The 26,229-nt window shown below is 34.7% G+C and overlaps 1 protein-coding gene across 1 annotated transcript; it reads left to right on the forward strand.

Annotated features, from left to right (window-relative positions):
- The first annotated feature begins 373 nt into the window (after window positions 1-373).
- On the forward strand, window positions 374-25,619 carry LOC148948397 (uncharacterized). The gene is made up of 5 exons (XM_089094916.1): window positions 374-422; window positions 4,778-5,079; window positions 13,892-14,062; window positions 16,453-16,657; window positions 24,286-25,619. Exons 1-5 carry the CDS (start codon window positions 374-376, stop codon window positions 24,387-24,389), a joined length of 831 nt encoding a protein of 276 aa, XP_088951042.1. The 3' UTR covers window positions 24,390-25,619.
- The last annotated feature ends 610 nt before the right edge of the window (window positions 25,620-26,229 follow it).

Below are 26,229 nucleotides of genomic sequence, written 5' to 3' on the forward strand. Positions count from 1 at the left end.
AAAAAGGGCAGATACCAGAGTTCACAACCACTACTTCTTCAATAGAGTGATTACCCACTAGAATTATCTTCCTGGTACTGCTGTAATTGCTCATCTGTTAATGCCTTTAAGATTTCAGTTGACAAGAGTTGGCACATTAAGCCACAGAAAACAGAGTGGGAGGCAATTGAGTCAATGGCTCCCCATCATCACTAACCAGCAACTCTACAGGATTTTCTTTTCTTCATTTTAGGGCTGTTTTTTCATTCATCAATGTGCTAAGATCTTACATCTTTGGTTGTTTTTATGCAAGCGTCTTTCATCATTCTGTTCTGATGGGTGGTCTGAGAACAATGATGAGTAGATCATCAAAGTTCTCTCATCATTGTTCTATATGGCAGAAAGATGGCATATTTCACATATTTTGCTAACATCAGCAAGCTGTAAGATCTTAGAACAAAGATGAGTTGAAAAAACAATAATCTTTGCAGAAAGATGAAAGATCTTAGTGCTAAAAAACAGCCCTTTTGTTGGACAATGCAATTTAAAGTAATTACTGTTACTACTCCTACAAATAAGGCAAAAGGTATGAAGGTGAAAAATTGTAAGGGTTGTTGAATCAACCAAAAAGCATGTGCATGAATCAATTGAACCAAATCAAAACATGCTATTAGCATACAGTTTGTTGAAAAGATATATCAAGAATATCTTAGATTGTTAAGTTGAAACTGTCAGAATATGTTGAGGTAGATTTTAACTAACCAGAAGGTACTATTTGCATACTACTTCTACAATTATTGCAACTAGTGAGGCTAATGGTATTAAGACATAGATACCCTCAGTAGGGGGAATGCCTCCCCCTGTGAAGTTTTGGGACTATAAAGTAATTATAAGGAAATTATTAATCCTATGGTTGGCTGCCTGCCAATAGGTTTTAACCATTGATTAGGGCAATAGTGTAGGTCTCAACTTTTATATGATGGCAAACAGTTTTTTATGATATGGTAAAAAACTGTAACTATATAAAAAAAATTGAGGGTCATTAATAAAGCAGCAAATTGTACACGGATCATTTTAAATGTTGCTATATCCATTTAACTTCTTTGAGATTTAAAATAAATTCTTAAAGAAACATCTTTCTTTGGTTCTGTAAAAACTGAAGAAAGAAAAACTATTTCTTTTAATGATGTGGCAACCTATTATGACCATTGTATTATCCTATTATTATGGACCATTTTCTGAGTAGATGCCAAAGTTTGGCAAATTTTAGGGATAAAATTTTTCGTGGGGATGTACTGCTGCTCCTGGGTGTTTTGGGGACTACTTTGAGGGACCTAATTATTGCGCTAGGTTGTTTTATAGAGAATAGTCTGATGGCTTGGAAAGAAGTTGTAGTTTAAATTTGTTGAGGGCTATTGTTCTTTCCTTATTATTTTTATTTATTTGTTTGTGTGTACATGGCCACTGGTTTTTAAATACACGCATGTATGTATGTATGTAAAAAGAAAATATCTAACTGTAGGCTAATTCATCAAAATTTAAAGCTTTTATTTTTTGTTTGAATTTTTTCTGGTGCTTTTCTATCAACTTTGATTTTACAGTCAGAAGCTATTATTTTAAGAATAAACATAATTACTGGTTATCAATTGTCATTGTGAAAGACACTCTATAATTCTTCCTGTTTTTAAGCTATAAGCTGAATATTGTGAACAAATGGCAAAATTTCTCCACAAAATTTTCAAAAATCAGGAAAAGAGAACTGAAAGTAGATGCCAGTATTTTTCAGCTGCAGAAGATTTTGAAATTTGGATCCCTGATGATCATTACCTACATTTTTTTTGGTATTTGGGATGGGGTCACATTCTGCCAACAGCAATAGCAAAAAGTCTTAGCAAATAATTTCTTTTAATCTGCAGCAGATTTGACTTTACATGTTGTTTTAATAATATATTTTCCAAAAGGATAAATTAGATATTTTGACCTCAGGTGCACACAAACATGATGCTACTGCAGTGTTGGGACTTAGGGCTAGTCAAATAAGCTTGAAAATGGATGTGTGATTATGCTCAAATTCACTTAAACACTGCAATACTTCTTAAAACTGGTAAGCATGGCTTAAGCCCATATATCAATTCCAAAGTCCAGGATATGTATTCACAGTCATTCATCTCCATGAAACTTGCTTAAAAGAAAATTGGTCCTATAAATAGTTTCACTTTGGCCTTCAAATAGTTTTATTGCTATCAAACTTGGAAGAATAATTTTGATGCCGTTTTGTATATGAAAAGGTCCCCCCCCTCCTCAATACCTTTCTCTTCAGGCTAAAGTTTTTAACGCTTTTAAAAAAGCTTCCTATTCTAATTAAACAAACCTTGTGTTTCAAGAGTTGTTCTTGTAAAAATTAGGACAAACATTCAAACTTTAGTGTAAAAAGCAAGGTATTGAGGAGGAGGGCAACCCCTTCGTATATGGAATATTTCTGTTTGATTTTAGTTTTGATGCTACTCCTTGCTTTCAATTGGAAAAAAAACTTGTATCATATATTTAACATCTCTTTGTTTTCCAATTAATCTGGGTCAAATCCGGGTACAATCTGGCTCACCCTCAATGAAAAATTCCCTTCCCTTGTGGGAAACTCGTCCGTTGAAAGTCCCTCCCATGTAAAATAGAGATAATTCTATCCAAGCTGAAAATCACCCTCTCCATAAATTTTCTTCTGGACGATTTAGATTTAAACATTCTCCTTTGAATACTTTTATTTGAAAAATATTTTAAATTCTAATCGTTTTTACGATCACACCGGAAATTCCCCCTGCTTGGACATTTTTCATGGAAATCCAAACTCTGAAAATTTCCCTCAGCAAATTTACCCTTAATGTCTATGCATCCAAAATTGAATTGGCGAAGAGAAATTCAGACAAATAAAAAGATTTACGTATAAAAATTCTGCCACAACCCTCAATGTAAAATATCTCCTGGAAATTTCGAACCCCCCCCCTCCCGAAATTTCCCTCTTCTCAAAAAATTCTCTCGATGGACATCAACCTAAGTGCAAATCCCCCTCCCAAGTATAAATTACGCTCCAAGCACAAATCCTCCCTCCTGAAAAATGTCTGTAGACTCCCATTAACAAATACTGTATGCAAACAATGGGCAAATTTTCTAACTTACAACCCAATCCCCACAGGCTATGGGGGGCCTTGTTACCCTTAAAAGTATAGTTATTGCATTTTTCAACCATGCCAAGCAAAATGGCTATCTCAAAATTTTGATCTCAGGGCTCTTAGAAAAAAGGGGCTTAGAAGAGGTGCTAGTTGCTCTCCAATTATTTTGGTCAACTAAAATTGGCACTAGAACTTTTAATTTCTGTTCAAATGCACCCTCTCTCAATCTGCTTGGACCAGTAGCTTGATCCAATCACTCGTGGGAAAAAGAGCTAATAAATAACGCGCATATAAAACAATAAAACACGCATCCGTTAGCTATCTTCTGGAAAAATATGTAAAATTCTTCATTTTGTTATAGGAAGCTTCAAACTTCTGCAGTAAGGTACTCGGATACAGTGAATCTGATTGTGTGATTTTCATCAAGATTTTCTAGCTTTTCCGGGATGTTTTCCCCCTTTTTCAAAAGTCAGGCAAATTTTTTCAGGCTAGTATCTTTTGATAAGTATTACTAAACTTAATAAATCTTATAGATTTTGAATCAGCATAATAATGTGGTACTTTTGATGTATCTATTGATATCAAAATTCTGTGTTTTAGAGTTTTGATTACTTTTGAGTTGAGTCACTCTTTACTTACAGTTTGTTTCCTCGAACTGTTTGGTAGTAAGTTGGATAATATCATAAAACAGCAAAGTGGGAAAATTAGATGTATTGTTCTTTTTTAAATATTAATATTAAAGTACTATCAAGTAATGGTAGCCATGGATCTTTCATTTATACATTGTGCACATTTTGATTGTTTGACACTGTCTTTTCTTTAAGGCTCTTTCAGCTTGCTGCACTCTAAATTGAGTTGTAAGCTCTAAAGCTACGGTAATCAACAAAATTATTTTTATTATTTAATTTAATCATATAATTTTATTGTTGTTGTCTCTTTTGACCACTTTATTTTTCTGATGGCGACATATTTGAGGTGACAAGTGGCAACTCCAACCAAGACAACTAGAAGACTATTTGTTACATCTGCTCTGTAATTGAATGAACTGCTGCTTAAAAATGACCGCTGTACATGCTTAGACTGCGATGATCCAAATCAAGCTTCAAAGTATGTCACAGGTGGCGAAATAGACCTGCCTAAATAAAGAACAATGTTGCCACAAAGTTATTATTATGATTATTTTATTTTTTTTTATAGACCAGGATAGTTGTAATCTGATGGAGTGATTTTCATCAAAATTTCTTGACTTTTCAGGAGTATTTTCTCCCTTTTTCCAAAATTAAGCAAAGTTTCTCAGGCTTTTATCTTTTGATAGGCAATGCTACACTTAATGAATCTTAAATAATTGGAATCAGCATAATAAGTTGATTTGTTTCATGTGTCTATTGATATCGAAATTGTGTTATTTATAATTTCGGTTACTATTGAGTCGAGTCACGCCTTACTTACAGTTCGTTATCACAAACTGTTTGACAGTAAGTTGGATAATATCTTAAAACAGTGAAATCGGAAAATTAGATATAATAAGGATTTTAATATTGATACAAGTAATACTAGTTGTGATTTTTCATCTATACATAATGCACCTTTGGCTTTTGATTTTTTGACACTGTGTTTTTCTCGGATTATTTCAGCTTCTCGTACTCCAATTCGAGCTGTAAGCTCGACAGCAACGCTAACCTACAACATTATTCTTGTTATTAAGTTTTATTTGTATAATTTTATTGTCATTGACACTTTTGACCGCTTCACATTTCTGATGGAGACACAGACAGGGCGTCAAGCAGTGACTCCAACCAAGACAAGAAGGAGGCTAGTCGTTACATTTCTTCAGTGCTTGAATGAATTGCTGCTTAAAAATGACTGCTCTCCATGCTTAGACTGCAATGATTCAAATCAAGCTTCACAGTATTTTATTGAAGGATTAAACACCAGCGTGCTCAATCTGGATTGTCCCATGTCTAACCTGTTTAAAATGTTACAATAGACCCCATTGTTTACAATGAGAACTACTAGAGTCATTTTAGTCAAAGAACTGCTTGTATGAAAAATATTTATCACGACCAGTTGAGATAAATCAAGCATCTTTTAAAGTTAAGAAGAATTACTTAAACTAAGGTCTAAAGACCGCTAAATAGCTGCACTATTGGAAGGCAATCAATAACGTGTATGGATATCCGTAAAAGCTGTTGTCAATAATAAACGTTTGTACTGACAAACAGAAGTATCCTGTCAAAGAAAACTTGACGTCGCTAACTTGCTCAAAAGTCGCGTTGCTAAAATAAAATAAAAATCAGAAAAGACATCGAGAAACTCAACACTAAATTCTGCTGACTGCAATATTTTTCTACAATCCTCTACTGACTAATTGTTATACCAGTGTCATGTGCCGAATTGATTCTTGTACCTCTTTTTATTTCCAGCTCACATTCCTGATTTCCAAATTTCTTATTTCCAAATCATGCCACTAACCCATTCTGGGACCTCTGGAAATGATGCTTATACCCCTCTTCCCTCTTTATAGAATACCAACATTTATACAATTTTGCTTTTCAGCCTGTCCAGTTGCACATCATCAATATGAAGAAAAATTATATATGAAGGTACCAGTAAATATCGACGAACTTTACACATTATTTTTCACAGGATCGTCTTTATTTTTCAAATTTCAATCTCCTGTCATGAAGTATAAAGGTAAAATTCATATTATTCTTTTTCTGGAATAGTTGAGGATAGAGAGATTTATAGTCTGGATATAGTAGAGCCATAGTTTAAAAAAGGATAAAATAGTGAGATGAGCGGTATGTGTAATATGAAGGAAGTTCCAAGTAAAATATACTATAATTATTGCAAATATCTTTCACTGAATTGAGCTGTGTTATTGAATTAACATAATACAATTTATACATTTCATCTTTTACAAGGCTGACAAAGAAGTAATATTCAATATGTCTCCTATAACATAAGAAATAAACCAACACTAACTACTTTTATGCTTCTAAGAAGAGAAAATAAAAGAGGGAGGGGAGCTAAAAGAAAGAAAAGATAAAAAACGGGAGCGAAGAAAAATGGTAATTGAAGATCGGATTGATAATCCCAACTAAACATACTGAATATTAGAGCCCGTGATGATGTATCAAAACTACAAAATCGTCAAACAAAAGCAAAATCCTGGATTTAGGTGGTGCTAAGCTGCTGGTGTTATTGAACAGCTTCAAACTACTTATACTAGCTATTACAGTTCAAACATTATTAACGAAAATTTGTCGAATATGCATAGCTAAATCAATCACCTTATAAATTTTTTGTGCTTAACTGATAAAAACAAATTAAATTTAGCACAAAAATGTCATCACTCTTAAGAAAACTTGTGCCGGTCGATGTAAACAAAGTTTTTGATTGAAAAATAAAAATAGCTAAAAATAAGAAAAACTTGAGTTTTGTATTTTTGCCGACTTTTTGTGCATTTTTGTTTTTAAGTTTTTTTTGGATGTTTTGTCTTGCTTTTGTCTATTAAAATCTGGGCTTGTGTTAGCCGTTTTTGAAATAAAATTCTTATCTAAAACTTAATGCTTTTTTCTTCCTATATCTTGTTAGCATTACTTTAGCAGCCCAGTCAAAAATGAAAGCGAATTCCCATAAATGTCATATTATGACCTTTAGTTTTCTTGAATCAAAGCCATCATCTATAACCCCAATACCTAATAAAATAATTACAACAAAAACAAAACTCTTAGGGGTCACACTGACTAGCGGTTTGAAATAGGAGGCCCACATTTGCTCTATTGTTAAACAGACGAGACATCTCTGTCTCTCCTTAAGCTATTTGCTAAATTTTCATGCCCAAAAGCACATAACCTCCATCTTTATATATCTTTTATCCGTCCAAAACTTGAGTATGCTTGCCCGGTGTGGTATTTTGATCTTACGGTGGGCCAGTCCGATAGATTAGAAATTATCCAGAAGAGAGCCCTGAGAATTATTTACGGTCAGGGCAAAGTGCCTCACTTTCTCCTCGTCGACGAACTACACCTCCCTTCCTTAGCAGCCCGAAGTGTTACTCTTTGTACCAATTTCAGAAATAATCTGCGTCATAACCCACGCTTTCAATGTGTACTCCCAGCCCCTTATTCACCTCTAAAACCCCGTTTACCCCGATCAAAAGTACAAAAAATCTTAGTTTTAAATTCTATTCATGCAAGAACTGAGCGTTACAGAAAAAGTTTTGTGCCAGCGTTCGTTCAAGTCATAAAGTAAATGAAAATAGTAATTTATCATGTTAATGTCTCATGTGTATTTTTAATGTATTAGTTTTTTTGTTTGATTCTTATTTGACATGGCAGTTGGATTCATTACTGTATGTTTTTTATAATGTACTTGTGTTTTTACTTATCCCCTTATTTGTATGCACTTTTCTTATATTACTTGCATTTTACTTATGCACTTATGTTTGTGTACTTGAGTATTCATTTTTATTCATTTTACTCTATTTACTCATTTTATTTGAAAGGTCAGTTTGGTTCATTGCTGTAGGCTATCTTTGAATATTGCACTTATGTACTTATGTTTTGTTTTGCATACAATCAAGGCTAGCTGCCTCACGGCAACAAGTTCGGCAGTTGTTTATGTTCTGATAGTTTGCTTGATAATGAAGAACTATTCATTCATTCATTCATACACTTTATGCCAGTGATGAGGCAGTATTTTAATACATGTAATTATAATACATATTTTAATGCTTTCCATATATTTCAAATATAGGTTACATTTAAATACATTTCTGGTAGAGAATTTGAAATAAATATATGTGTTTTTTTCTTGTTTCCAAACAAAAAAATACTGTGACGAACAGCATCAAATACCCTCCTTTAACTACATCACAAACTGCATTTGGCGAGAAGATATCATGTCATTCTGGACCAATTTGAAAGGGATTTCGGCAAAAATTTTAGTTCCTACAATCGAAAATAACAAGAGATAGAAAGGAAAAAAAACATCACTTGGCCTTTTCGTCATTAAAACAACAGTGAATTTACCTAAGACAGTAATATTCTTTAAAACCTTTAGAGTATTTTGGTTCTTTATATATAAGAGCCCTCCTCAGCGTGATACGTATATAAATAAAATAAAACTTACAATAAAATAAAAAAAAGAAATGTAATTAAGCTGAACTTCAGTAACTATAAGATTAAAAAAAATAAAGTAAGTAGTATTTCAGTACTATTTTAGCTTTGTTGAATCAATGATTCTTGGACTGTTTTGATTTTTTCAGTTTCAGTTTAAAAGATTCAGTTGTATTGCAAGTTTTAATAGTTTTTTTTTTTTTTTTTTTTTTTTTTTTTTTTTTACCAATTGGGTAAATCGTCTGTTGGTTTATTTGTTGTTTTCTTAAAAAAAAAAAAAAAAAAAAAAAAAAATCAAAAGTAATATAGCAATGCAGAGGTAGTTTAGGGTAGCATAAAAGCTCCAGGTACGGCTCAATAAGGATTATTATACATCGAACAGTTCATAGTAACAACCTGTAATTAAGGAATTAGAAACTTTTAGAATATCTAATAAAAATTATTTTAATAACAACTAATCCATAAAAAGAATTGATATTGATTCAACATAATGTAAAAGCCATTAAATTTAATGATGCCCATCGAAAGCTAAGAGTTGGAGTAAATTTGACCGATTTAAAAAAACAGGCGACATATTTCTGTAGAATTTTTCAGTTATAAATTAAAAAAAAACTTTCATAAAAATAATTTTTTAAAATAAAATTAAAGGCAATTTTAAACTTCAGCTCTGTATAAAAATATAACTGTTAAAATTAAAAATAAACACGACCAGAAATTACTATTAAAGAATAAATGAAACCTGAAACAAACAGAAATTAAATAAACAATCATAGCAAAAAAACATACAACAAGTAATAATATAAATGAATAAATAGATCTTAAAGCGAGTAATGCTTAGATTGAATATGAAAATCAAGCTTAAAATGAAAACAAGTATTTTGCTATTAAAGCATAAATAAAACTTAAAACGAACAGAAATTAAATAAACAATCAATGCAGACAAACATACTATATATATTAATGTAAATGAATAAATAAATCTTAAGACGGGTGAAACTTAAATTGAATATGCAAATCAAGTTTGAATCGAATAAAAATAACTACAAACAAGAGTTTGGGTATCGTCTCACTGCAGAAGCCTAAAACCTACAGCGTCATTGGCGCTTTACTGAAAACAATTCTTTGAAATATTTTCACTTTTGTAACTTCTGGCTTTTAGAAAGCATAGGGGTTTTGAACCCTACTCACATTAATTTATGCTCGTTTTGAGTTTGACTCTAATATTTATTTTAATTTTTGTTCGTTTTGGGTTTCATTTATTTATTGATACTGATTTGGGGTAGTTGTATGCTTGGTAGATTATATGATAGTCCGGACGCCAGGTGTTGAAAAAGTGAACCATACCACGACGGAATGGGGCTGCTACGAGAATTAGCCTACCCTCCACCCTCTAAATTGACCATGCGGATTCAAAAATATCAATGGCACTTTCTTGCGAGTGGTGGAACACTCCGAAACTTGACATTTTATAATATTTTGGTGTTTCATGCAAGAAAATGCATGTTCCACAAAGTTTGAGGTGCAGTTTTCCACTTAAATAGAAATGCCTAGAAGCCATAGAATGTTTTCATAACAAACTAACACGATTAGTTACAAAAAATGGCAGAGTTAAGAAAATGGCAAAACTATATGTGTCTTGAACAGTCTTGGAAAGTATAAACAAAATCAAATTGAATATTAGATATATAATGATATTAATTGTTGAAAGATCCATCAGTTCAAGATTTTTTTTCACTGTAATTTTTATTTTCATATACAGTGCTGTAAGAACTGGAAAATAATAAATTTGTAATATACGAGTAATTCGTCTTCCGTGAAGCACCAATGACACAGAAGGCTTTAGGTTTTTACAGTTAAAAAAGGGGGCAGTATCCAAATTTTGTTTGTAGTGAAACTATTTTTCCTGACCAATCTTGAAAAGAACTAATAAATTAAACTGAATATTTCATGCATAATGATATTAATTGGTACAACCTCATCAGTTCAAAATTTTACTATAATTTTAATATTTATTTTCAATATTAAGTACAAAAGAAAACATTTGTGATATAATTCGTTTTCAGTAAAGCGCCAATGACGCAGTAGGTTTTAGGCTTCTGCAGTAAGCCGATACCCAAACTCTTGTTTGTAGTTATTTTTATTCGATTCAAACTTGATTTGCATATTCAATTTAAGATTCACTCGTTTTAAGATTTATTTATTCATTTATATTAATATATATTGTATGTTTGTTCGCATTGATTGTTTATTTGATTTCTGTTCGTTTTAAGTTTCATTTTTACTTTAATAGCAAAATATTTGTTTTCGTTTTAATATTGATTTTCATATTCAATCTAAGCCTTACTTGCTTTAAGATCTATTTATTCATTTATATTATTACTTGTTGTATGTTTTTTGCTATGATTGTTTGTTTAATTTCTGTTAGTTTTGGGTTTCTTTTATTCTTTAATAGTAATTTCTGGTCATTCTGAGTTTGAATCTTAACAGGTATTTGTATCTGCTGAGCGTAAGTTTAAAATGGCCTTTACTTTTCTTTGAAAAACTGATTTTTCGGAAAGTTTTTTTTAATCAATTTTTGTTCGTTTTGGATTGCAAAAAATTTCAAGTTTTTATAGCATGGGGAGGAGGTGCTTACTGTCCGATTATTCTTGACTTTAAAAAACGGATCTAGAACTTTCAATTTGAATCGAATGAGGCTTTTTCAAAGTCTATACGATTACCTTTTTGATAAAAAACTTATATATGAACAATAGACAGCTTGCATAACTTGTGGACAGCGATTGACAACAATGAATGGATTAAAAAAATAGCTCCAATAAGGGAGTTTAGACCACTTCACTTGCTGAAACAAAGGGATCACGACTGTTTGGAATTGACCTTAATAAGAATTTGTGTGCCAAAGCAATTTTGCATCTATCACAGAGTATGTATTTTAACCTTATAATTGAATAATTATAATAGATTTCCTATGTGTTCTTCCCAAAACAAAACCCCTTCCCATAAGTTATAAACCCCCTTAATAATTTATGCCCCAGGGCATAACTTACAACACCTGCCCCCGGGCCCTGGTGGGCTGTGTCACCACCGGCGTTTTTGTTATCAGAACTTTGAACTATTTTAACAAAATTTCTATCTCAAAATTTTTATCTGATGCATTTAAGGCGTGGAGGAGGGAGAGGGGCTAGTAGCCCTTCAATCTCTTTTGACTCTTAAAATGTGAAGAAGAACTTTCAATTTTCAATCAAATGAGCCCTCTCTAAAGTTTATACGAGCATCCCTTCCATAAGAAATAATATTAAGGATTCCAAGAATCCTTAAATTACAACCCTTGCCCTGTGGGCTTTGGGGGAGTTGTAATCCTCAAAGACCTAATTTCCAGAACTTAAAACTACGTTTAATAAAATGGCTGTCTTAAAATTTTGATTGAATGTGTTTGAGGAAAAGGTGGGCGTCAGAGGGGGGTTAGTTGCCCTCAAATCACTTTCGACTATTACAAAGGGCACTAGCCCTCGGAATTTCCAATCGAATGAGCCTTTTTTGAAGTTTCTACGACACCGCCTTCTATAAAAACCTTATATGCCCCCAGGGCATAACCTAAAACCCTTGCCCTGAGGGTTGTGGGGGATTGTTCTTCTCAAAAACATATGAGGAAATAAACTACGCTGAACAAAATTGCTATCTCAAAATTTTGATTGGATGTGTTTGGGGGAATGATGGTTGTGGGAGGGGGAAAGGGCTAGTTGCCCTCCAATCACTTTCGACTATTAATAAGGGCACTAGCTCTTTGAGTTTCCAATCGAATGAGCCTGTTTGAAGTTTCTACGACAACGCCTTCTATAAAAACCTTATATGCCCTCAGGGCATAACTTAAAACTCTTGCCCTGAGGGTTGTGGGGGAGTTGTCCTCCTCAAAAACATATTTTCTATCTGGAACATAAAACTACACTGAACAAAATGACTATCTCAAAATTTTGATTGGATGTGTTTGAGGAAAATGATAGGCGTGCAGAAGGGGGTTAGTTGCCCTCAAATCACTTTCGACTATTACAAAGGGCACTAGCCCTCGGAATTTCCAATCGAATGAGCCTGTTTTGAAGTTTCTACGACAACACCTTCTATAAAAACCTTGTATGCCCCCAGGGCATAACTTAAAACCCTTGCCCTGAGGGTTGTGGGGGATTGTCCTCCTCAAAAATATATTCTGTTGGAAATCAACTACGCTGAACAAAATGGCTATCTCAAAATTTTGATTGAATGTGTTTGGGGGAATGATGGTTGTGGGGGGGGGAGGGCTAGTTGCCCTCCAATCACTTTCGACTATTAAAAAGGGCACTAACCCTTTGAATTTCCAATTGAATGTGCCTGTTTGATGTTTCTACGACACCGTCTTCTATAAAAACCTTATATGCCCTCAAGGCTTAACTTAAACCCCTTGCCCTGAGGGTTGTGGGGAATTATCCTCCTCAAACATATATTTTCTATCTGGAAATAAACTACACTGAACAAAATGACTATCTCAAATTTTTGATTGGATGGGGTTGGGGAAATGATAGGCGTGCGGGGGGGGGGGGGGCAAGGGGCCCTCCAAACACTTTTGACTATGAAAAATGGCCCTAGCCCGTTTATTTCCAATAGAATGAGCCTGTTTTGAAGTTTCTACGACAACGCCTTCTATAAAAACCTTATATGCCCCCAGGGCATAACTTAAAACCCTTGCCCTGAGGGTTGTGGGGGAGTGTCCTCCTCAAAAATATATTTTCTATTTGGAAATCAACTAGGCTGAACAAAATGGATATCTCAAAATTTTGATTGGATGTATTTAGGGAAATGATGGGCATGGGGCGGGGGCGCCTAGTTGCATTCTAATCACTTTTGACTATTTAAAAGGGCACTATCTCTTTAATTTTCTATCGAAGGTGCCTGTGTTTAAGTTTCTACTACATCGCTTTCTATAAAAACCTTTTATGCCCTAAGTGCATCACCGCAAACCCTTGTCCGGAGGGTTGTGGGGGAGTATCCTCCTGAAAAATATATTTTCTGTCTGGAAATCAACTATGATGAACAAAATAGCTATCTCGAAATTTTGAGTGGATTTGTGTTGCGTACGGATGGGCGTGGGGGGGGTGGGGCTAGTTACCCTCCAATCATTTTTTATTATTAAAAAGTGCACTGGAACTCTCGATTTCCAATTGAATGAGCCCCCTTTGAAGCTTCTACGACGACGCCTTCCATATGAAGTGCCTCTGGAAAAAAAAAAAAATAAAACATTGGATCCGGATGACCTTTACTATAGGCAACGCTACAGCGTTGCCTCTGATTAAAAATATTTTGCCATAGGAAAGTGACCTTTTCTGCAATTTGAAGACACAAAACTGTAATTTTAGAAAAAAAGAGGACCAAATTTGCTGTTGACTCAATCCTGAGATAAAAAATCAATTTATTACTTTAACAAAAATATTGCAGAGAAAGTTGTGCTACGCAGTGGAGCATTGTTCCTAAAAAGTCATTTAGTTTAGTCCGAGGAAGATAAATAACAAACATTTGTTATCTTAATCCTTTCTCAACTAAGTTGATTCTACGTAATTTTTCATTGACATTATTTGACGTGACATATAACTTTTTGAGGCATATGCGGCAATAACTTTTTCTTTTTCAGATTTTTCGGAGAACGATTTACAGGGGGATCCTGAAAGAAGAGAAATTAGCTATGAAGTTCCAGTTAGCGGCGCGTTTGCGTCTTTTTTAAAAAGATATCCTTATAAATTTTCTGGATTTTGTTTGAACAAGGAAGAGCAGGTATGTTACGCTTTCTTTCTGATTAAATTACAATTCTTTAGGAAATTTTTACGCTTAAACGTTTTCTTGCCATAGCACTTAATACTATTATTGCCCTATTACATTCGAGTTTGCACCTTTCTATGACATTTTGTGATAATGTGATTTGTGATATTTTTATAACATTTTGTGATTTGTGATTGAGATAATTAGATAATGTAAATGAGCATAGTTCAATTGAATTTTCTTCTTAAAACCAAATTCCAATATTTGCCAGAAGTCACTTGATATTACTTTGTCTCACTGGAGCGGGAATGCGAGCAATACTGATCATGTTCTCGTTAATTTCGCCCCATCTTTTATGGTCAAAGTTGTCCCGTATTTTCCAACAAGGGATCATTTTCCGATTCAATTTCCAATAACGTTTTCTATAATCAATAATTCGGTTTCTTTTTCTAATTTTTTTGATGGTGGTTCGATATATTTTGATGCAGTTACTAGATATAAATTTTGATACCGGCTTACCAGGATAAAGTTTAATCTTTGGTTTCAAAAGTAGCTATGCATTTTAATCTGAATTGTCATAATGTTAATATAGAGCTCGAGCGTCATTGTACACATTTTCAATTGTTCCATTGATTAAAATATCGGCTAGAGAAACTTTTTGAGTAAAACGGTGTAAACCGAATATAGGAAAACCTGTTTTATCGTCAAATATGTCTCTTCTACATAATAATCACGCATCTAAATTGGCTTTTCGTTTTTAGAAAATCTGCGGAAAGCCGCGGCATGGCAAGTCAGTTTTGTTTAGATGCGATTTACCAGTTGGAGCTTCTTCGTCATAAAAATATTTTGCTAATGGACACTTTGTTTGAGCTTGACGTGAATAAAAAGAAACTTTGAAAAGCTCTTTGGTTAACAGAAAGAATGAATGAACCTTCCAAAAATAATAGACCTTCGCTTGTTGAGTGGCAAACTCATTTTGGTGACTTTTCGAATTCGTGCGATGATTCTAAGCAACTTTTGCATGTTGATCAGATTTTCAATAGTTGTTTTAATTTGATATTTCTATTTTATTTTATTCTTTATTAGGTGCATGTTGTAGAGTAAAAGCCAAATGTTTTAAAGATGAGAATGGGATCCGCTCAAATCCTCTCAAATTGCTTCCCACTTCTTTCCTTCTTCCTCCTCTCATTCTTCAAATCTTATCCTCAACTATGGTAATGTTCTTTCATGTTTTAAGGTTAAAGTGGTAATTCTTATCGCAAAATCTGGTAAAAGAGAAATCCGATCTTGTGAAAATTGGTCTTAATCAAGTAGGCTTCAAAAAAGGAATGAGCTCCCCCCCCTTTACATACTTTTAATTAATCGAGTAGGAGCCTTTGACAATATTTAACATGCTTGGGCTCTTTCAGCTCTAATTAGTGGTGGGATTCTCCTTTCTGTGGTTAGAGTTATTAGATCCTTCTATTTGGGGCTTAGAATAAAAGTTGCTGCTTCTGATTCTTTTTCTAATTCAATTTCTGTTCATCGTGGAGTTACACAATATGGAGTTTTATTTATTTTTATTTTTTATCTGTGTTTTGGTGGAGTGTCTTTATTCACTATTCACAAACTTTATTTCTTGGAGGTGGGATATCAAATCACTTGTGGTTGGGAGCTTATCTCATTCATTTTTCCCACAGACAGGATCACGTAACGAGGCTGACGGGTTAGCGATAGTGATATTGCTGCGACTACTATTACTGAAGCTGAGGATAAGCAGTTGAAATTTTCAGGGAACTCTATGGGGATGTTGAACTAAAGAAAATACACTATACAAGCAGGTTATCAAAAAGGTTTATCAGTAGAATCCCAGGAGTGGTCTAGAGTATTTAGTTGAAACTGTCAGTATATGTTAGGTAAGATGCTAAACTAGGTAAAAATGCACGATATTCATACTGCTACTTTTGCAACTGTTACTACCGAGTAATGCTAGTACTGCTGCAGCTTAGAGTATTATAATGAAACTTTCAGAGGATAGTGAGCTAAATTGAAATGCACTATTTGGATGGAGATTACTAACAAGCCGTAACAGTTACATCTTAGGAATGGCCGAGAATATTAATTTTGAACTTTAAGTGCGTATTAAAGGGAATGTTGAAACAAGGAAAAGGTGTTATTTGTATACCATCCCTACTATTTCTACTATTGCTACTACTAAGACTAATGGCATTGAAGAGATATTTTCAAAAAATGTTGGGGTATGTTGAATTAAAATGAGACACGCTGTACGTATGCAGGTTGTCAAATTTCTGTATCAGCAATTCGTTAAGAGCAGCTTAGAGTACTAGTTCTACTAATACTAACTATTACTACCACTAACCTCTGCTACCAGTGGATTCCCATTGTACTAGAAATAATTTTTTTAGGTTCTCCGAAGAAAAGAACCAGGAACAGGCTATTCGGTGGACTGCACAATAACCTTTGATAATGTTCCGTTTGCATCGAAAATGTGTATAATACTTCATTATTGTTTAACAAGAATATCTCCAAATACTTCAGGATTAGAGGTGCTTTATTCCATCCACTTGGCTGAACATGCTGGTTTGTTCGATCCTTGGAAAGTAACTAAGAGTAAGTTGTTTTTTGTTCTTTGTGTGTTTTTCAATTTTTATATTTGTCATACTTAAAAAAAATTAAATATTATTTGGTTGTGAGTATTTTAGGTTTCCACTTTAAAATATGTCAATTTTTTTAACCCTTTGATACCTGAATTTTGAAAAAAAAGAGGGAAATTTCATTCCTGTTTATGCTTTTTATTTAAGATTATTCCGCAACGAAAATGTCAAGAAATTTAAATTGATGAAAATAAGGAAACCATAGAATGGTTCCCACTGATAGAGCGGAATTTTTGGGATAGAGCTTCGTTAAGTTGTTTGAGGGTGCCTGTATTAGGTATGGCTGAGGATGGACTAAATATTAACCCGTATACTATGTTAATTTTCAACCGCAGCGAACGAACAAGAAGAAGGAAATTCTTATTTACCACTTATCTTGAGACTTGAAGTTAATTCTGTACCCCTCAATCTGCATATCAGCAAGATCTTCGCCGCCCATGAATTGATTGCACTCATTCATACAATGGATCCTCTTCACCTCTGTATGATCTTTTTGATTGCCATCCCACATCTTACAGCTATCTTCAGGATCCTCAGCTTCATAGGTTCAAATCTAGTGAATCAGCTTGTTATCGTACCAATTCACAGCTACATTACTCGACTGCGTTTCTACCCTATATGAGCTTCTCCCTCGTACTTTCACTTTGGTGTCTAGTTTTAGAGAGCAGCCTTTTAACATGTTAACTCTAACTGTAGCCGGTATAATTATACTGTGGCTATTTAGGATCGGAGTCATGTAATGTGACGAACACTAATTGTCGTAAAAGAAATTGAGTTCATATGCTTTGGGATTCCCCTTGCAAGCTGGAGGACAAATTTAGCACCAAACTTCAAAATAATTGTATCAATTGATCTCTTGCCATGTATATTTTTAAGTTACATGCAAAACCACTTATTTCTGGTCTGGAAATGAAATTCTATCCCCACTTATATTTGTTTAGATTGCTGTGCTTCAATGATACTCTCTACTTCGTAAGAACTATTTACTCATCACACCTGATGCTATTTTGGATGTTGGCTGGCTCATGGAGTTGACTCAAACCCTCTCTATCAAGGAACAAATTTTATGAATATTATCATTACTTCCTTGAGGCTTCGGGTATCCTTGAGGCTTCGGTGATGTTTTGTCGTCAAAAATACGAACACTTCTTTGTTCTGTCACGTAACATACGAACAGTTCAAATCTGTCACATAACATAGTAGCAGCTATAGTATCACAGGATAACGAGTTTTGTTTCGCCAGGAACATTGATAATAGAATATTTTCACTATTCCTGTAAACGAGAAGACTCTCAAGGCTGCTCGGCGTCAGCCTAAGGATACTGATTTGCTCGAACTTTGGATGATATGCATACTTATTTTTATAGTTAATTGACCAAGACAGAATGATTACAGAGATAGTCAGACCTGTTCACCGTGTTGTAAGGCGAGTTAACCTAAGTTGAAATGTCAGAAGTCGTAATATTTAACAGGGATCCAGTAGTCCAGTGATTCTACGAAACTCTGGGACAAAATTGCAATAGAAAAGATTTTTGCACCGTCTTGTAGAAAAAAAATTCTGTACAATATATCAAAAGTCCCCAAAAATCCCCTTGGCGGAACAGGGTAAAAAAAATGGGGAACGAGGAAAATTGGAAAAATTCAGGGACAGATTTATTGTGTCCTCGAATTTCACGTCTGCTCTTTTTCTGCGTGGAGAACTCGAAAAAATAAAGTTATATTGTTTTATTGCTGGACTTGGTTCGACTTCCCCCTTTAGCGGGGAAGGGGGAGGAGGAAAGCAGTATCCTCGAGAGTGATGGCTGTTCAACATGTTGCCCCCAAGGTTTTTTGACTCGATGATTAAAAAAAAAATGGTATTTGGTTTGTATCTGGCTTTTTTGTGCTATTTTCACCTTAGTGGAAACAATGCATCGGGCCTTTTGAGTACCTGGCTAGAATTACTTAGACTGTATAATAGAAACCTAAGACAAAACTAAATGTAAAAAACGAAACAAATCAGGTAACTTCGGTAATCACAGCAAAATATAATTACGGTTTTGATTGAACTAAAAAGGATAAGATCAGGGGTATGTATTAAAGATCGTCTTCTTCATCGTTATCAACAGAAACATCTTTATTGGAACACGCAATCCCTTGGCAGTCTTTGCAAGCAAGTGTGAAAGGCAATCCATTTTTTTTTGTCAACTACATCTTGAACGTTCACATCTGGTACGCATTAAGCTATAACGAACCCTATTTAGGAGATGAGGTGGAGTAGGTCCGGTGGCTGTTATGATCAGAGTGAGGCGTCCGTCATTTAATCTGCATCTCCAGTCTTTTAGGTCGAGTTCGACGCAGTATTACGCCATTCCGTTACCTGATAGAAGACTACAAGAATGAAATTTCACAGCCGATGGAGTTGGTGAAAGTCTCTCTGGGTTCACAACAAATGATGTCTTTGAGCTGTTCAGTTTTTTAAGAAAAACACTGTACCTAGCTTTGCTGAGACCCTCCCCTTTCTTAGCCTTGTAGAAACACAGCGAAATATTTTCATCAGCATGCTGGATTTCTTCCTTCCTAGAGCATAGATTAAGGAATATGTCACATTTATTCATAAATTATTGATTGTCCTTTGGAAATATTAAAAAAACCTGATTTCCTCTTCCATATGAACGAGATGTTGTTTCGCAACCAAGAAAAGTAAGTTCAAAAAGAATAGAGTGACAAACCTGTTTCAGCCATCTTTTGATAAAGTTGAATTGCCAATATTTAGTTGGCAGCGCTCTTACCTTGGTACTGGTTTCGAAGTAGAGATTCCTGGCTTCCGAAGGCAGGTGATGGAGGAAAATGATCAGTAAATCAGTGTCATTTCCGACTACTGCGGCTACCCTTCTCTTGGCCGCATTAACACCTATTAATGCAATCAAAATGTCTGCATCTCTTTCTGCATGAAGAGCAGTGAGGCCGGCTTGTGACAAGCTTCTTACCAATTGCTCGAATAATGTTCTGCTTATTATTGGGATTCTGCAATAAGTTCTCCTTCTTCCTTTGCAGCTTCAAACTCAGTGTGAAAGCTAGGTGACATCTTCGGTAGACGGACCTGAAGTGTAACCATCAAAGACGACGGAAGCATTTGAATACTTATGTGTCACGAATGAAACGTAACAGTTGCAAATATGTTCAAAAGTGTTTCCTGTTTCCCATTGAATATGCTGGTGTGGCCATTCACCACCGATCACTTATTTTTCCGGCTCTTTTGATAGAACGTTCACAGGTTCTGTCTTTGCTAATTTTTAAATAGCTTTCGCTAGCTCCGTTTTATCTGGCTGTCGAGACAGGCTTGACGATTGGAAAAGAGCAGAAGTATAGCTGGAGATTTCGAATTTGAGTGTTTCTTCTATATCTCCTCTGGATCTAGTTACCACTGTTGCAAGACGTCGGAACAAAAGACTTGAGTCAAGTTGCATGTCTTTACTGTCAGATTTAGAAGTGTTGCCATGATAGGTATTCGTAATTACTTTGCTTTTACGTTTGAATATCTAGTGATCGGCATTGACGTCGTCCATTGACTTCAGAATTTCTTTTCCTATCGCCTTTCCTGCATCCGTGTTGACATCCCTTGCAGCTGTCATACTATTCGATATGTTGCGCAATTGAGTGCAGTTGTTGCATGGACAGGACTGCGTATAAAAGCTACTAATGCCTTTTCGTCCTTTTTATCTCTTTCTATCCGAGCTGATCTTGCGGAAACGTGCTGGTCAAATGACACGTACTCAACGCTAGTAAGTGGTTGCATAAGCTCATTAATTTCAGCTCGCACTATCATTGACATTGTCCAGATCAACCTCTGCGTCTCACTCATTCCATTTCCTCTCGTGAGTCCCATGCTTGTTTTCAGTGACTTCACCAGTACTTTCTCAATTACTAAGTCAGGAGAGGGCCCAGCCCAAAATCTATCGCTTCTTCGAATGACAAACATCCCATCCGTAACGTCTTTATACAGCTTCTGGTTACTTTCTTTCAGCTCTTTCATGTACTGAAGAAATATTCTCACCGATTTCGCATACAGGTTGTGGCCTGCAGATACAAAGTAAGGGAGCATCTCAAAGAGTGCTTGGAGATACTGCACCCAGTTTCCGGTCCGTTCTGCCCTGATGACTTTAAGCAATCCGAAAATTTCCGAATGCTGAAGCCATATTTTTGCACTCCTGTTGTTCTGCAAGGTGTTTTGAAACTCCATCATTCGTGTTTGGATTTGACACACTACGTCTGCGTTGGATGCGTCTTCAAGGGTTACTTCCTCATTCAGTAGAGCTATACATATTGCCGAAGCTTCTGCAAAGTCTAGATGACTCGCACGCATGTCATCTGTGCAGTTGAAACCATATGATTTGCAAATGAGAATGATCTGCAATGCTGAATCAATAAGCTTGAGCGCTCTCATGGCTCTAGAAACAGTCTTACCACTAGGGATATGCTTAATGGTGTTACCAGCATATAGGTATTCGAGCACTTCTTTTAGTCCTGTTTCGGTCATCGAGTGCCTGATCTCTCCAAGAAAGCTAGTACGGCAATGGAGACCACCGATCATTGGAACTGCTGCCTTGAGGTGACTATCAGCAGGATCAGCATTGATGGTGTTCACTGCTTTCATGTACAAAGGTTGGTCGAAAGTAGCAACTGGTATCATTCCATGCTGGCGTGCTTTATCGGATATAAAACGTAAGGTCGTGTGTACAAAAGAAAGATAAGAGGTATTATAGTCTATCATAGGTAGAAAAACAATCGACAAAGCGCCTTTGTATGACCCATGGTGAATTGCTTGTATAAATCCACTCCATCCGACACGTTTCGTTTCATGTATCCAACTTGCATGCTAAAGTAGGTCAATGCCATCGATCTTGTCGTCGAAGGTGATGGTCGGGATAGGTTTGTTCACACGACTGTTCTCCTGTTGGTTTCTGTTGCAGAAGAAGAAAGGCATTTGTCCAACCTTCTGGAGTACTTCAAGGTTTACGACTGCTCTTGGGATTATAATTGGAAATGTGGGTAGCCTTGGTGTGGCAGCAGCTATCATGCCCATCCCATAGAAACTAACTTTTGTCGATAGTGCAAATGTTGTGGTCGACATTGTTGCCAATGAATTGGATGAAAGTTTTAGAAGTCATCTCTGGATATTCTGTACCATGAGTTACTGCGGTAGAACGCTCGAATTTAAGCACTTCAGAGTAAGAAGTAGAAATACTTAGACTTTTCAGCTGTTCGATCCAAAAAAATGAACCAGATTGCTGGTGTAGCTGGACTTCAACTTATGCATGTAGAGGAGCGAGCACATATAGGGGACGGAAAGCCTGAATTATGATTTAATCAATTCAACCTATGAGTACGTAGTGAATCTCCAGCAAACAGGAAGAGAGAAGCACCAGGGAATAGGATATTAAACTTTTTGTCAAAACGGTGTTAGATGGTTTTAAAATCGAGTTGATAGACATTTGTCTCCTCTCCAAATTCTGTACAGCCGTCTGACTATCTTTTCCCTTTAGAGGATGTCTTGGTTTCCCCCTTTTTTTCCTAGTAACTGGAAAACGGGGGGAAAGGCTAATGACAGAGCAATCAAAGTGACATCTTCATTCTTCTCGTACTGGGAAACTCAGAAAACAAGTTTTGCAGACTGCTGTACAGGATTAGTGGGACAACGGGGGAACGACTTATTACACAGCAATAAAACAACGCTTATTCGATCTTTTTGGATCCAAGAGCACCAGGAATGCCATTCTGAGCATCAAAAATTACCGGACGTATATTTTCGAGTTGTCCCCTGGATTTCCCCCTTTCTGTCCGTTTTTCACCCTGTTCCACCAAGGGGATTTTTGGGGTTTTTTGGTATGTTGTACAGAATTTTTTTCTTTAGAAAATTATGTAAAATCATTTATATTGCAATTTTGTCCCAGATTATCGATTTTTTCCGTAGATTTACTGGACTACAGTCCCTGAAGGATTGAATGTTGATTTCAATGGAGTATTGGCTGTCCCTTAACCAAAAATGAATTATCTTGGCCTCCCAATCATTGACTCTTAAAGCAACTAGATAGCTATTATTTCGTCATTTCCAGCGAAAGACGCGTACCCTTAGTACCATAGCATATAACAAACTTTGTTTTAATCACCGGCTAAGTTGTATAACTCATATGCACTTCCAAATTTTTTGTACCTTGCGTCTTTTCGGCTTACCCTCTTGGCAACGGAAATATTACATCTCGGGCGAATGAAAAACAGTAAATGTATCAAATGTACAGTAAAGTGTATGCTTTTATACGATTTCATATTTGCAACGATATACGACTTTTGCAACGATAAAGGACTAATTGTCGCGTATGGGTTTGTCTTACGTCGTACAATGATCTGCTCTTTCAATCGAGCTTTACAAAAAAATGGAAAGAAATAACACCCTGACAACACAAAAAAAAACTCAAAAATGTCAAAGACTAGTTTGAAAATATTTATTTATTTGCGCAGAAAATGAATGCTATACAATTAATACTGTTTTTGGCTATTATATAACAAGGAAATAGACCGAACAAATGTTTATCAACTTCCATTGTCACCAACACTTGGCAAAAACAATTTTTTACTTCGCTTAACGCAACAAGTTAATATCCCAATTTGGCTCAGCCAAGAGACCGCTCCGTCAAAGTATAGCACCATCCTGTGCACCAATCACGTGTTACATATTCCCCCCCCCCCATTTAAATTGTGACCTCATTTAAAATTTTAAAGTATGTGAAAAATAAAGTTATAATTATTAACTTATAAGTTGGGCATTGTTTGATAAAGAATATCCAGAAACTCTGAACAATTCGTTGTATCATTGCGGAAGAAACCTTAGATAAACTTAGAAACATGGATGATAATCTTATTGAAAATATTCCGTGAGTTAAAAGCATAATCTATTTTTCAACAATTTTAAAAAGGATGACCTTATGTTGACTTAGTGATAAAAATAAATTTCAATGTTTCAAGTTGATTTTTCTTTAACGTACTCGGAAAGTTTTGGCCCTTTTAAATTGTCACCTAGTAATTATGTTGCAAAGCAAAGCTCAATTCTATAAAATATGATTTATTATATATTATAAATAAATTAATAAGAAATAATTTTACATTTTTTGCCAAAAACAGTAAATGTATTTTTTTTTTTTTTTTTTTTTTGCAATTATTTTTCTTTTAATGTTTATTTGCGTCTTTAATTATTTTAAAAAGTAATTATTTTTCTTTTGTGCTTTTATTATTGATTTTTTTTAATTTTACATTTCCTGTCTTTGTTTATTTTTTCTCAGAATCTGTTTGTTATTACGCTTCAACAGGTCATGAATAAATTCAATTCAATCTCGTATCCAAATCTCATTGGTTACTTTGTTTCAATGCTCAAAGCCTTTTGCTCTCTGTATTTTACTTTCTCTTTCTTTTACTCACTTTTCTACTATATTTTCTTAAGAAAAAAAATAACCTATGGCTCCTAAGCCTCGATTAGATAGTAGTATTAGTAGCAGTAGTAGTGGTAGCACTTCCATTTTTCTTTACTTTCATGTAATTCTTCCTTTCTAGGCACAGCGAAAGGAATGAGTCAGTCAGATTTACAGAAGTACTTTGCAGCTCTTAAACATTACCTCCAATCCAAAGACGATGAAAATGACAAACAAGAAGATTAGATTTTTTCTAGATAAAATACTTCCTGGAAACATTTTTTTTTTTATGACAGGCAACATCTTTCAGGGTTCGTGCGGAGTCAATGTTTTGTTGCTTTTTGTCATATCTGAATGGAAAATAACTTTTGTCTTTGCAAATGCTTCAAGCAAGACCTGACTGTAGGTTCGCTATTCTTTGTTGGTTAACTACTGGTGAAAATGGAAGTTCAAAATAAAAAAGTAGCGAGAGGTATTGACTGCCCTTGCCTCTGATTTTTTTTTTCTGCACTGTTTGTTTCCTTTCGGCTTATTTTAAATTTTTTGTATTCAGGGCGGATCCTGGGTTTTGACCTGTTTTTGAGGCCTTTCCGAATCTTTCAAAATGTACACCTGCGATTCTTTAGCGACAGGGTGGTTCAGGGATGTGCTCAGGGATCGTTTTTTCGCGGTAGGGAATGATAACTTTTATTGGATAATTTAAAGAAAAAAAAATTCAAATTCGAGAAAATTTGAGATTGAGGGAGGGTCTCTGATTTACAAGCGAGTCTTCGTCTTCTTAAAACGTAAATAGATATTTAGTGGTTGAATTTTACTTTTCTTTCAGAAGAGCAAAATCTAAATATTAACCAAAGATTTTAAACCAGAGAATATTTGTTCGAAAATGTTGAACTATTTACATATAACAAATTTTAAATATTCTGGAAAAAATTTTAATACAGGACATTATTCTAAATAGGACTCAAACAATCTTGAAAATTTACGACAAAAAGAATTTTTCGTAGTAGTGAAAAATATTTAATCTTTTTGGTTTCCGAACTCCTCATTTGTGTTTTAAGATATTTTCCGTGAATAGGAAAATAGGAATGTGAAAAAAAAAATTTGTCTGCTGGCGAAAATACTGCCTGTCAACTTTAGTTTTAACTGTTAATTAAGGGAAAATATTTTTTATGGACGTGTAAGGTTCATTCAGTCATGTGCCTTAGCGCTAAAGTCTAAAATAGTACTAAAATATATTTAATCAGTTTGGTCTCCAAACTCCTCATTTGTGTTTTAAGAATTTTAAGCGAGTTGTAATCTTTTCTTTTTTACCCGTTTATAGTTATGTCTAATCTTTCGAATGAATATTATCCACAAAAGAAGAATTTAAGTAATAGCAGCATTAAGATATAAAAAAAAGTTTCTAGGCGAAGCCTTAAGAGAGAGCACAAAATAAACCTAACATTTTAAAATGCAGGAAAGTATTTTTTTTAAGTTAAATAAACAAACAAAAGAATAAAAATGTGCGCTTCAAATTTCTCTCTCCCTCCCTCCCTCCCTCCCTCTCCTCTCCTCTCTCTCTCTCTTTCTCTCTCTCTCTCTCTCTCTCTCTCTCTCTCTCTCTCTCTCTCTCTCTCTCTCTCTCTTTTTTTTTTTTGATTATTGTTGGAGGAGGAGTTACAATCATTTCGTACGGTAACAAGATGATAGACATGCCTTATGAAATTTGGTTGGTACTGTTGTTGCCACGAATCTTTCTATAAGACCAAAAAAAATAAATATATTTAAAAAGATTGTATCCTATAATCCCCTCCTCCTTTGGTATGACCCTGTCGATATGCCAGGCAATAAGTGAGTCAAAATCTCATCATCTTAAGATACGTGGCGATAAAAAAATTTTGACCACCATACATTTCCACCTGCGTCATTTGTAACGGTATGCAACAAACTTTATTGCAACACTTAGTTTTATTTTTAATTTTAATTAATTTTTTGTGCCTATTTGGTGACAAATGGAAGTTTGGAATATTATGGGAGATTTGATCTTTATGATATGTCTCAAGTATGATTTTATTATTATTAATATTATTGTTATTATTATTATTAT

Source organism: Artemia sp. Qi Xiang Cuo, chromosome 9 (assembly GCF_049724085.1).
Source record: "Artemia sp. Qi Xiang Cuo chromosome 9, ASM4972408v1, whole genome shotgun sequence".
NCBI classification, from domain to species: domain Eukaryota; kingdom Metazoa; phylum Arthropoda; class Branchiopoda; order Anostraca; family Artemiidae; genus Artemia; species Artemia sp. Qi Xiang Cuo.

Excerpts from the sequence above, each read along its gene's own strand:
- LOC148948397 (XM_089094916.1), top strand. The coding sequence starts at position 374 with ATGGCAGAAAGATGGCATATTTCACATATTTTGCTAACATCAGCAAGC. Across the intron at positions 14,063-16,452 it reads GTTTGAACAAGGAAGAGCAG|GTTCTCCGAAGAAAAGAACC; the intron begins GTATGTTACGCT and ends TAATTTTTTTAG. Across the intron at positions 16,658-24,285 it reads TCCTTGGAAAGTAACTAAGA|GCACAGCGAAAGGAATGAGT; the intron begins GTAAGTTGTTTT and ends CTTCCTTTCTAG.